The sequence below is a fragment of the Buteo buteo genome, chromosome 23 (assembly GCF_964188355.1).
Source record: "Buteo buteo chromosome 23, bButBut1.hap1.1, whole genome shotgun sequence".
In the NCBI taxonomy this organism is placed as follows: Eukaryota; Metazoa; Chordata; class Aves; order Accipitriformes; family Accipitridae; genus Buteo; species Buteo buteo.
Genome location: NC_134193.1, coordinates 16,476,023 through 16,488,368, shown reverse-complemented (window position 1 = coordinate 16,488,368; position 12,346 = coordinate 16,476,023). Strand labels below are relative to the sequence as shown.

The window sequence follows — 12,346 nt, the reverse complement described above, 5'->3', positions numbered from 1 at the left end:
GTCCCGCTGCCGTCCCCATGCTACCACGCAGAGCAGGACCTGCTTTTCTGGCTTTATTTCTGTTTGCCTTTTCCTCTGTGATAGTGGAGCCTCCGCGAGTCCTTCGGTCTGGCCCTGGGTAACATTTTTTCCCGTCTTCTCCCCCTTGCCCTGCTCAGAGACACCTGGGGAAGGCGCGATGTCACCCCGTGTCACCCCACCCGCTACGACCTTTGCGCAAGCCCGTGATGCGGGTGAAGCCTCGTGGGATTTGGCTTGAAAATTCAGGGTGGGATGTTCAGGTGCTAAAAGCACCTTGGCTGGTTTGAGTCACGGTGGAGGAGACCCGAGGGGGTCGGCAGGTTTGTGCGTCTCCCTGCGGGGTCGGGGCTGATGGGTGGGTGCTCGTGTCCTGATGTCCCGTGGCTGGAGGGGACCTGCCGGGTGGGGTGGCCGGGAGGGTCCCGTGCCACCGTGGAGCTGGCGGGAGGGACGAGCATCTCCATGCCTGCTGCCACGCTTGGCCCTGGCAGGGTTTTTTCCGGGGCTTTTCACACCTCTCGGTGGGTTTGGAGATGCGGCATTCTGGGCAGGGCAGGCAGGAGGGGGTCCTGCCCTCGTTCCCGGCGAGGATGCAGCAGGAGCGGCGGGTGGCTGTAACACAGAGGTTTATTTCGCGTCCAGACGAGAACAGGAAAACTGTGTGTTTCATCCAGGAGGAAAAAACGAAACATTGATAGAAAGTCCTGAGGCTGAGCTGAGCCTGGCTGGCGCCCTTGTGGAGGGGCTGGAGGAGGATGAGGATGGAGTGGCCAACCCAGCCCACCGGCGTTACACCAGCTGCTGTTCCTCATCGCCTTCGCCTGTCTTCTCCCCAGGCAGGGGACAGGCGTCCTGCGGGAGATGGGGAGAGAGTCCGTCAGTGCCCCGTCACCCCAAAACCACCCGAAGAGCCAGGAATGGCCAGGGTGAATGCTTGGGGAGGAGAGGGGACGCACAGAGGGGCAGCCGTGGTAGGGAACCGATCTTACACCCCCCACCCGGACCCCCATCCCAGATGGTGGGTGGCAGAAGCTGGCCCGGGCTGGGGCTCGCCCACCCTGGGGAGGGGTTCGTACCTTTTCGGAAGTGAAGAACACCTCCTCCTCGGTGAAGCCCAGGCAGCGCATGTGGGCACTGAACTCCTCCAAGTGCTCCTTGCTCACATTGGGCGTCCGTGCTGTCAGAGAGATGGGATAGTAAAAGGAGAAGGGGGGGGGGAAGAGAGTTTTAGGGGGTGCTTTGCTCCTTGGTGGTGCCCATAGTGTGGACAGGGAGCTCGCTGCCTGCCTGCCCCCATCTTTCCCCTCTCCGTATCAGGGGAAAAGGGGCTTTTTACCCTGCCTGCGTGAACTGGGGATGCCCATGCCCATCGATGTGTCTCCGGGCAGGGATGTGCCCCACGGATCTGGGGCTGCATCCACTCACCCGAGAGGCTCAGACCCGGGAAGTTGGCGTTGAAGTGCTTCAGGATCAGCAGGTCCTTGTCGCTTTGGATCAGTTCAGCCGTGGAAACCACCTGGTCATCGACTGGAAGGCGCAGGGAGAGAGCGGGGTTCCCCGTTAGTAAGCGTCACCCTGTGCTGGGGCTCAGCCGGGGCAGAGCTGGTAGCGTGGCGGGGGCAGCTCATCCCCTTTACCCTGGGAGACTCATCCCAGTGGGGACCAGTCCGTCCCACAGCACTACCATACCCGTTGCATGGGGTGGAAGAAATTTTTTCCCCCATCTCCAGACAAGTTTTTAGGTGTAAAAGGGCTTGGTGCTGGAGGCTCAGGGTGCCAAATACCAGGGGGCAGAAGCTGGAGGGTGCGAGGTGCATCTGGTGCCCACCCCCCCCATCCCGGCCCTGCGCCGCGGCTGGGGCTTTACCGTGCATCAGGGTGGAGTTGCGCTGGAAGATCTGGATCTTGCTGGTGTTCCTCACCACGCATGTCTCGTTCCTGTGGGACAGAGAGGTCAGATGGGGCAAATACCCCCCCTAACTGCCCCAACCAAACCCGACAGATTCAGAACTCAAGTCGGGCTCCAGAGCTTAAATAAATTTGACATAGCTGCTCTCCAGCCCCAAATTTATGGGGGTGTCTCAGGCCAGAGGATGGCACCAGTGGGTGGAAATGCCCCTAGGGACGGGGGAACCAGATGAGGGGGCGAATCCGCATGCTTACACTCTCATGCTTTCAATGACATCGAGCTCGTCCTCGTGGCTGCCAGGAAAGAAGGAAAAAACCGCGTATTTCACCACCTTCATCTCTGCCACATGAGGCGGGTACTTGGAGCCGCCGGTGATGTAGACCCATTTTCCCAGGATCTGCGGAGAAGAGGGGAGCGGGGAAGGGTTGAGGGGGGGCTGTGCCGGCTTCACCCGTGGGCACCACGTGAGTAAAACCAGATGCTGTGCCCTGCCGCCCCACAGCCACGAGCACCCCTGGTAGGCGAGTGCCCTGGGCAAGGTCCGGGCTGGGTGAGGGGCTTTTGGTTTTTTTTTGTCCCCTCCCCGCTAAGGCAATGCTCCAGCTCCTGGGATGGCCAGCTTGTTTCTGCGGTGGTGTCCCTCCTGCTCTGTGCCTGGCTCTCATCGCTTTCCTCCCATCAAACACCCCCAAGGGACTAAATACTGTTTATGCAGTGAAGGGTTTTGCAGATGAAGACTCGTGACTCAAGTGCCTGGCACTTGAAGGACTTTAAAATAGAGTGGTGAAACACTTGGGACGGTGCTGCCCAGCCTGGTTTGCACGGAGACGTGGAAGCAGGAGCCCCCTGAAAGCGCCTGCTCATGAGATTATGGGTACAGAGCTGCAAGGCTTCACCCCTTCCCCACGCTCCTGCGCAGCAGCCGTGATTTTTTTTTTTTTTTTTAGGAAAATAAGCATGGACAGGCAGTGAGATAAGCACTGAGCTGCTGACTGGGTTCATAACCTCTTCCTGCACCCGTAACGGCTAGCGATGCTGATAGGAAAGGCGAGGACAGGCTGAGGGCAGGGCTTACCCCAGGGATGGTGGTATTGTCGAAGGTGACCGGGACGAGTGGGGTGCAGCTGGGGTCCTCAGCGGCGAGGGCGAGTGGCAGCCCCACGAGGAGAGCGAGGGAGGCCAGCATCGCCTGACCGGCCGAGAGGAGGCTCCTGCTCTGACGAGACGTGGCTCAGCTCCGTCCTTTATATACGGCCGCCTGCAAAGCTGGATGTCCCCAACCCCGATGTGCTTGTTCAGCCGTTGGGCTGTTTGCTCAGGCATGAAGCAATAGCAGATGGAGGAAATTAAACTTGCAAAACCTTGGATTTCTCCATCAGAAAAGGTGAAAAAAAACCCGAACAAAACCCCAACCCCTATGTTTCACCAACATGGGCTTTTGTTCTCGGAAACTGCAATTAATTTTGCAGTGCCCGGCAAAGCGCTCGGCCGGCTCCAGGTGTGTTTGGTGGCCTCGGGGGCACTGAATGGCACCTGGACGTGGCTTTCCTCCACAGGGCAAATAAATCCCCACGGCGGTGGTTGGGTGGTAGTCGTTCACCTGCGGGGCTGTAAGGGCTTTGGGTCTGCACCGGCCTCGCTCCTCACCGGAGCACGGGGCTGGCGCTGGGGTTCACGTGTGCTCTCGGGGGGGGGACGGACCGCGTGGGTGCTGCTGGGGATGGGGCCACGACCTGGCTCTGCGGTTCGGTGTGCACAGCAGGATTAGGCCCCGTACAAGCTGGGAGTCCTCGGCACAGGAAAGACGTGGACCTGTTGGAGCGGGTCGAGGAGGGCCACAAAAATGATCCGAGGGATGGAACACCTCTGCTATGAGGAAAGGCTGAGAGAGTTGGGGTTGTTCAGCCTGGAGAAGAGAAGGCTCTGGGGAGAATTTATAGCAGCCTTTCCAAGCGTAAAGGGGACTTATAAGAAAGATGGGGACAGACTATTTAGAAGAGCCTGTTGTGACAGGGCAAGGGGTAAGGGTTTTAAACTGAAGGAGGGTAGATTCAGATGATATAAGGAAGAAATTTTTTTACAGTGAGGGTGGTGAAACACTGGCACAGGTTGCCTGGAGAGGTGGTAGATGCTCCAACCCTGGGAACATTCCAGGTCAGGTTGGACGGGGCTCTGAGCAACCTGATCTAGTTGAAGATGTCCCTGCTCATTGGGGGGGGTGGGGGCTATTGCACTTAAGTGACCTTTAAAGGTCCCTTCCAACCCAAATCATTCTATGATTCTATGATAAGCTGCACCATTTAAAAAACAAAACAAAAAACCCAACAACATCTTCTCCTCCCCAGTGGTGCCACTTTCCTGAGCTGATCCTACCCCAGCATCTATGGTGAGATCCCTTAAGCCATGAAATTTGGGTCTGGTGTTTGGTTTTTTTTTTTTTTTTCCCCCCTTTCCAGCTGAGGTCCCTGTTGCATGCCCGTGGCCTTGTGGTGCTTGCTGCTTGGGGCTTGTCTTAGCCCAGCCTTGCAGTGATGAAGTGGCCTTTGGGCTGTGGGTGCTGATAACATAACTGATAATTTTAAGTAATCTAAAGTAACTGGTAGAGACAGGGACTTTAATAAATTCTGGCTGGGGGGGGGTGTGTGGTATGTGGCAAGAGAATAACTGGTGCTGTAGGCTCAGACTTTTAACAAAAATAAATTAATTACAGCTTCTTTAAATGCAGAGCTCTCTACAAGACACTGTTAAATAGCTCCTCCAACTTTGACCTCATAATTAAGTAAGTGCATTGATTTATTTAGTAAATGTGTTTGCTTTTTCACTGACCACAAGCAACGTGTTTCAGGAACAGCTGGCTCACGTGAGGGCCGCTCAGCCCCAACCGTGCCAATTTTTAATGCGCTGCCAAAGCTGACCTGGCACCGTCTCCCAGCACCCACTGTGCCGGGGGGGTCCCTTGGCCCCTCCAGCCGCCGGATCACTGCCGGGAAGGGGCACAGCACGGCGTGAACAAACACAGCCCGGCCCCTTCCCGCTGCCCCTGACGCAACCCAGGAGCAGCCAAGATAGCTCCTGTGGCACGGTGTGATGGGGGGGGTGTGTGTGTGGGGGTCACCCCTATGTCCCCCTCCTCTGGGTCGAGCCCACAGGGGCTTTGCTGCTGTCCCCAACGTGTGCGCTGCCTGTGGCAGCCGAGACAGCCGTGAGGTTTTAGTCTGAGGCTGGGCTGGGGCCAGGAGACCTCCTAAGGAAGGAGAAGTTGGGTTTCGAAGTCGGCTTGGAGCAACTGAAATGGGATTTGGGCTTCAGCAATGAAAAAGATCAGCTCAGCTTTTTTTTTTTTCCCTTTTTTTTTTTTTTCTTTTCTTCTTGCTCCTCAGCACTGTCAGGATGGGGACATGGAAGAGGCATGGGGTGATGCATAGCAGAGCCTTGTGCATTTAGCATCATGCTGAGGGTTGGGCAGGTTATGCTGTGACCGGCACCAGAGGAAGGGTTCTGGGGGGGTGGGCTGGGCTCCCTGGGTCACCTGGGGGGGGGTCTCTGGGCTGTCACACCAACATCATCAACCCTGAGCAACAGGGTATTTCTGTACCTCTTGCCCACTTAGCTTCCCATGAAGAAGCAAAAAAACCATACCAGTCCCATTTCATTGCCTCAGTTTTAAATATTTATTTAACGTCAAAAAAAAAAAAAGGAAGAAAAGGAAAAAAAAGCTTTAATGAGAACAAATGGTAACTTCAGCCTCAAGAAAACACATAAAACCGATGGTGAGAGGACAAGAGAGGGAGCAACCTGGGAGTGTGTGTGCAGGGGAAGGCAGCAAGCAGGCAATGAGTGATGGTGATTTTGGCCTGGGGGTGCCGGGGCAAGCTGGCCCCGCGTGGGGGTGAGGTATTTCTGAGCAGAGGCAGGGCTGCGTGGAGGGTGAGGTATTTGGGATAGATCCTTGTTAACCTTTTCCGATGGTTGTTGGAAACCAACCAGCAGGCAGTAGTTAAAAAAAAAAAAAAAAAAAAAAAGAATACACAAAGAGAGACTCACATATAATTTTTTTTTTCCTCAAAAAAATAAAATCCATAGTCCATATGAGACATGAAAACTCCAAACAGGCACTGAAGCATTTCCGATACAGTACAGCTCTGATTACATCAATATTATTCCTTATATAGAATTAAAGATTACCATAATTATCCTCTTTAAAAAAAAAAAATCCTCCAAATTTACATATAGAGACTAAATTTCTACAAAACTTAACAAAACAAAACCCCTCCAAGCCTGGCTGGGTTCTGAAACAAGGTACCATCATGTCAGTCTTGACAGAGGGGCCAGACAGAAGGGTTGCAGAGCTGGGTTTAAATACGAGCTTAGACCAGGGAATCACTGCGCACGCAAGCCAGCACGGACGTGTGACCAACGTGACTACAGCAAAACTAGTGACAACCGACTCAAAAATAGCTCTCTCTGAGGCTCAATGCTTCCAGATGAGCTGTATCCCTCACTCCCCTCCCAAAGCAGTGAAGTGCTGATTAACAAAAAAAACCACCCAAACAAATTTGCTTTTAAAATATCCTGTAAGTTATTTTGGACATGGTTTGAGTTGTTGCGCACAATTGACATGCACGGCAGTTAAAGGATCCCTTTAAAGGTGACTGTTTCTCTGATTTAGCTGTAGATTGTAACCTCCTCTCTTCCTAAAGAGATGGTCCTATGGGCTTTTTTTTGGGTCTGTGGCAAGACACTGTAGCACCTTCACAACCTTAAATAAAGTCATATATATAAAATAACACACTTTTTTAAGAGCACCAGAGATTTCACAGTGAGAGGTAGAAACAAATCAGACGAGCCCATCCTCTCTCTCTATTTTAGCACCAATCTCTTCCCTTCTCCTCCTTCCATTCCCCTGTCTTGGCTTCGGGACTCTCCCCTACCCCAACACCACACATGAGAAGGGGTGTTGATTAAACTCACCCATGGAAGGAGGAACTTAGTTTTTTTTCTTTTTTTTTTTTTGTTTTTTTTTTTTCCTTTTTCTTTTTGCTTTAAATAATATAATATATATATTTTGTTTCTTCTAATATTGCACATCAAAATGCTTCCGGTACACAGAGCAGCCAGATTCAACTTGCAGCTCCGCCTGGGAGACCTGATGCAGCACATGGCCATCCAGAAGGCAACAAGCTCTGAGAGGGAAGCTCTATCTTTTAATTACTTTTCAATGGAAAGAACATTTGGTAACTCCAGGTAAGAGAAAATGGGGTGGGGAGGGGAAAAACAAACCACACGCTGCAAGTTGCTTGAGGTTTCTCTCAATATTTTCTTTGGTCATGGAAAAAGCTTTGTGTGTGGAACCGCTTGCAACATCTAGTCCCCTGATCCCTTTTCACTGTTCACGTCCCGACTGATACCCGCTTCTCCTACGTCCTTGTTATTCCTCCTTTCAACAATCTGCTGAGTTCAGTAGATAACGGGTTCTTTGAGACCTCGAGCCAAAGGCTAGAGCAAGAGTTGACCCAAAGATACAGCCCAGCTGTCCTTGCTGCAGAGAGGTGGGAGAGCCTGTGTAAAGACATAGGCCAAACACGGGGTCAAAGCCTTGGAGCCCGGTTTCGATGGCTTTGTTCAAAGGAAGCACACGGGGCCGACCTCGAGGTGATATTGTTTTCCTGGCTCGGATGGGGGAAGGTTGTAGATGTTGACAATTGGCAACTGCTGAGGGTCCTGTGTCCGAAATGAAAAGAGAGTCCGATGCCAGCGTCCATCCTTGATCTATCCAGGGAGGAGGGACAGAGAAAAAGCTGTTTAATTGGGGGATGAATCCTGCTGGAAAGGAATGCGTTTCACGAGGTATAAGCTTGAAAAGCCCTGCATGAAACAAAGGACTGCCCTTTGGTTGAGCGGGTGTGGGGTGAGGTTTAGGGAAACCCTTTTTGGGGAACCCTTTATCCTGGTCAAGTTGATGGCAACTGAGCTTCACCAAACACAAACTCCTAATGCAATGAACCCAAAATGCAGACACATGGCTACCGACTCAGTGTGGCATCAGGCAAGAGCCAAGACCACCGCCTTTGGGTGGCAATTCCCTCTTCTGCTGTTTAACTGCTGCTACACCTGACATGTAACTTTGGAACTTAATTTTTTGCTTTCTGTTTGAAGGCAATCTACGTAACAGGAGTCGCTATAGCACCCTCGACTGGAAAATTAAAGTGGTCAACAGGTAAACTAGACCCTTCTTCCCCTTTTTGGGGGGAAAATAAGGAGCACAGGTATAACTCAAGCCTTGCCATGTGTCCTGAGTGGGTTCAGCCCGGCATTTCTCTCCACCTCTCCCCTCTTTCCCAGCAACGTACCTTGCAATCATCAGCTGCCACTTCTGGCCTGAGCTGCCCATCTGCCTCAAACATCTGTCCGTTCCAGGCCCTGAAGCGCACGGCTTTTTCTGAAGGTTTTTCGGATGAGCCTTCCCGCCAGACGGAGGTGTTCAGGCAGTGGATGGTGATGTGCTGCACCACCTCTGAGCTCAGGAGGCGGAGAAAGTTCATCTGGACTCTACCGATGTCAAAATCCAGCTGTGAAGGTGACAGAGATGTTAGGGTGTACCCCTGCAGTGGGGCTGGAGGGAGCTAGCGGCGGGGTTAGTGCAAGATGTGACAGCAAAGGTGGTCCCTGTACTGGGCTTCAGTCTGCAGGTGGCCACGCATGGATGTCCAGAACCGGATCTGGCGTGAGTATGGGCATAAGGGCCAGATGCCAAGTCAATCTGGGAAGCTTTCGTGGGGGCACAGCAGGTCCTTTATTTTTCAGAACAAACTGGCAGGTCCTTAAGTAGGAGGAAAACAATGTAAACTTTGAATTCAATACACGCTTCTGCAAAGAAGAAAAGCAGCAAAGCAGCAGGTTCTAGTTTATCTGCAGATGAACCCAGGTACTGTTATTGGTATTTTTGGTACAGGTGCTTCCTCAAGAAAAATCCCGTAGCATTAACTTCACTGGAAACTCATACATTTAAGCTGATCTCACTTTTTCAGGTGGCAGAAAACAAAATGCAAGAGTGACCTGAACATAAGTTAATTCAACAAAGAGTTTGGGAGCAGCGTGTTTGCAAAATTACTGGCCTCTATTAAGGTTATGGGTTAACTAAACATTGCTGGAAACGTACTGCTTTGTCTTGACAAGAGTCAATAACAGTCTTAGGTATATTTTTTAACTGCATGAGAGCTGTTCTGAATGTTACAGCTACACTACCTCTGCCTCGAGGAGAAACCAGTGTGCTGTGTCATAGCGGTCACCATCTGGTGTTCCAGAACAACACACCCCTGGGTAAATATTTCATAATAGTAGTATGGGAAATGCTGTGCTGGGATCGAGCTGTGTGTACCTTGGAGACGGTGATGGGGCTGAGACACGTCTGCCCACCATTGGTGAAGTTACAGATGACCTGTATGGTGTCCGAGGAACAGCCAAGATTTGGGTCAATCCAGTAGGTACCTGAAGAAACAGAGTATTCAGGGATTAACAAGGACACTTAACCTTTTCTGTGAATGAGAAAAGGAAAGTTTTGATTTCTGCATTATTGGTCCCAGGGAATGAGACCTGTTTGGGCCATGTGAAATGGCCCTATGGAGGATGCAGCCTTTGCACACTCAGGGCTTCCTACCATCATTCATCTTCTGTTCACAGTTCATGAGGTCTCGACAGATGCGTGCAGGGTTTTCCTTAGTTCCCAGGGGTCTTTTGATGCTCTGAATGAGGTTGCTGAGGTAGTGTAGAGTCTTAAAGATCTCCCCTCCGTGGTCCAGCGTGAGAAGTTCTGGATGTTGGTAACCCTGGAGAGGAAAGGAGGCAAAGTGAGGTGTGCCTTGGGGGGCACCAGGTGCTGTAACCACAAGGGTTTCAGGTTCATCTGTGGGAAAGCTCAGTGGGCCAAAGACAGGCCATGCTGGCTGGGATCCAGCGAGCTACAGCCCTTGCACCATCCTGAACGGGACATCTCTGAAGTGCTGGCAAAGTCAGGATGGCAAAGTCAGAATCTTCACAAAAGAGTAACACAACAGAACCACCTCCTTTAGCTGGATCTCTGCATGCATAAACCCCAGTTATTCCATGAGAACAGCGACAAACCAGAGCTTTGTGTATATAAACTTTAAGCATACGGACAGAACAAGCAACACTGTGACCGTTCCCAGCCTCCAGCTCCAGCAAAGACCAGTGAGTTCAAAAGTACCATCATACCTCCGTCTTGAGCGCGGTGTTCGAGTCGATTAGCGTCTGGAAGGCTGCCCCAAAGCTGTCTTGTTGCTAGTGTGGGGTGAAAAAGATGGTAACTGAGATTGTTAGAAGCTGAACATGCCCTGATGCAAGCAAATGCTTCTCGGTCTAGGGCTGCGATTCAAGCATTGCTCTGCTAACATAGCATTTCTTGCTGGACCTGAGTGTGTGTCTTCAGGGTCCCAGCAGCTCTTTCTGGATGTCCCATCAGCACCTTGGCTCTGCGTGACTTATTATCATCATTAACAAACGTACAGAAAATGGCAACTTACAAATGAGGCTGGAATTCCTGGCGGTCCCTACAAATCAAAGCAAAAAAGGGGCATCAGCCAGAAAGATGGGCAGTCACTATTGCAAAGATATTCAGTCATGTCCTTTTGAAATCCTCTTTCCCTTGGAGTCCCTCAATGCAGACGAGTGAGAGAGGCAACAATGCTGTCTCTATAAAATATTTGGAGATGGTTTGGACTAAAGCGCAAGAAACACTGGTCCATTCACACGCACATTTTTGCATATGAGGAATGGAGCTAAGCTGTAATTTCCAGTGAGTGAACAGTCCCCCTGGAGAATATCACAGCAATAATTTTAGCTTGTTTCAATAATGTCTTTGAACTCTTTCCACGTATACGTACCGGAGGGCCAGGGTGTCCTCGTGGGCCTGGAGGACCCTAAAGACAGAGTGGCATCAGTTAGTGAAATGTCTTCAGTTTTTGTTTCCATTTCTCATGGTTGTCACTAGCATGAGTCTGTTTCCTGCTGAAACCCTCCAGATTTTTGACATTTTACAGCACCTTCTCCCTTAAACGCTTCAGGAGACAGGATGTGGACCCATTTCCTCCATCTCCCAACTCTGGGTGCATCTGTCTGCACCTGGTCCATTCCTACTGTATCCCTTGTTCCCAGCCCTTAGCTATCATTAATGCCATACCCCCAGGTACTCATCGCATTCCCTGTATGCACAATTACCCACCCTGCAGCTTTACATTTGCTAAAAGCAACTGTTTTATTTAAATAAAAGATATTAGTCAGAAAAAGTGATTTTGAATACTCACCCTTGGACCTTGCAGACCCTGCAGAAAAAAAAGAAAAAAAAAAAAAAAAGAAAAAAAAAGAAACAAGGCAGAAACCGTCAGAAGATGCTCATTAATAAACCAAAATCTCCCTGTACAGCCACGTGCTGCTCCCAAGGTGCCTGCACAAGGGCTAGGTGCTGCACTGGAAGCACAGTGAAAACCAGGACCTAACAGTGTCTGCCAACAGCAGAGAGGTTATTGCAGCAAAGGATGCTGATGGCTCTGACACCAGCAAATTCTTGCTCTGGGGCTCAGGTCCCCACCAGCACGCTGTCCCCTGCTGCGCCCATGGAGGTAGAAAATGGTGAGCAAGAAGAAACAGAGGCAGCGCCCTGGCTTGTTAGAAATGTGCACTGGGATTTTTGGTATCTGTGGGGCATTTGCTTATAAGACGTCTCGTTTGAAGAAGGCATGAAACAGCCTTCTGCACTGGCCACACAGCTGTGTTTGCTGGGCTCCGATGCCTGGCCCAAGCCCCCGTGTGCAGGAACAACCACTGGTTGCCAAAGGAAGTAACCTGGAGAGCAGGGGGACCCGTGTTATGGGAAACAAGGAGGATGGACAACACGTATCCAGTATACCCCACACATCCCCTGTATGGTAAGAACACCAAGGAGCTACGAGAAGGCATAAAAGTCCATCAGAGCCCCTGCAAGAAGGGGACCAGAGGAAGAGCAGAAGGCGAGAACATGCCCTGGCACTGCTGCACCAGCTGTGGGGGCTGCACCCGGGCAACGCTGCTACTTAGACAGGTCCTGTGCCCCTGGCCTGGGCAGCCTGTGGCTTTTTGAGCTGCCATTCACTGCGCTTTGTTCCTGGAGATGCCACGGTCATCGCTAACACGGTAACGTGTTAGCTTTTGCTGCGTAATTGAGTTAAGTAAATGGAAATTTTAACAGCAGAGTGGGTGTATATGCACACGTGTGGATGTGCATGTACGTACGTGTGCACACACGTATAGCTGTGTATGTCTTGCCCTTGCGGGAGCCTAATGCCACCGCACTGGGCCAGAGCCCAAGCGGGTGCAGCGGAGCCCGGAGTGACTCTCGGTTGCTCAAAGAGAGGGACCCTCTTA

At 51.4% G+C, this 12,346-nt stretch overlaps 2 protein-coding genes across 3 annotated transcripts in view; both read right to left on the bottom strand.

Annotated features, from left to right (window-relative positions):
* Positions 1 to 52: 52 nt before the first annotated feature.
* LOC142043678 (alpha-1-acid glycoprotein-like) lies at positions 53 to 3,166 on the bottom strand. The gene is made up of 6 exons (XM_075055124.1): positions 3,006 to 3,166; positions 2,185 to 2,327; positions 1,889 to 1,959; positions 1,447 to 1,548; positions 1,098 to 1,198; positions 53 to 873 (listed from the first exon to the last, which is right to left on the bottom strand). The coding sequence occupies exons 1-6, from the start codon at positions 3,114 to 3,116 to the stop codon at positions 811 to 813; spliced, it is 591 nt and encodes a 196-aa protein (XP_074911225.1). The 5' UTR covers positions 3,117 to 3,166; the 3' UTR covers positions 53 to 810.
* A 2,109-nt stretch (positions 3,167 to 5,275) lies between these two features.
* The window catches only part of COL27A1 (collagen type XXVII alpha 1 chain), a 165,449-nt gene continuing 158,378 nt past the window's right edge, over positions 5,276 to 12,346 (bottom strand). The window contains exons 55-62 of one of the 2 annotated variants that reach the window (XM_075054600.1): positions 11,251 to 11,268; positions 10,831 to 10,866; positions 10,471 to 10,497; positions 10,163 to 10,228; positions 9,588 to 9,756; positions 9,309 to 9,418; positions 8,281 to 8,499; positions 5,276 to 7,699 (exon numbers count right to left, since the gene is read on the bottom strand). In XM_075054600.1, coding sequence (XP_074910701.1) covers positions 7,553 to 7,699; positions 8,281 to 8,499; positions 9,309 to 9,418; positions 9,588 to 9,756; positions 10,163 to 10,228; positions 10,471 to 10,497; positions 10,831 to 10,866; positions 11,251 to 11,268 — 792 coding nt within the window. In that variant the 3' untranslated portion in view covers positions 5,276 to 7,552. The other variant, XM_075054601.1, reaches the window with a different exon arrangement.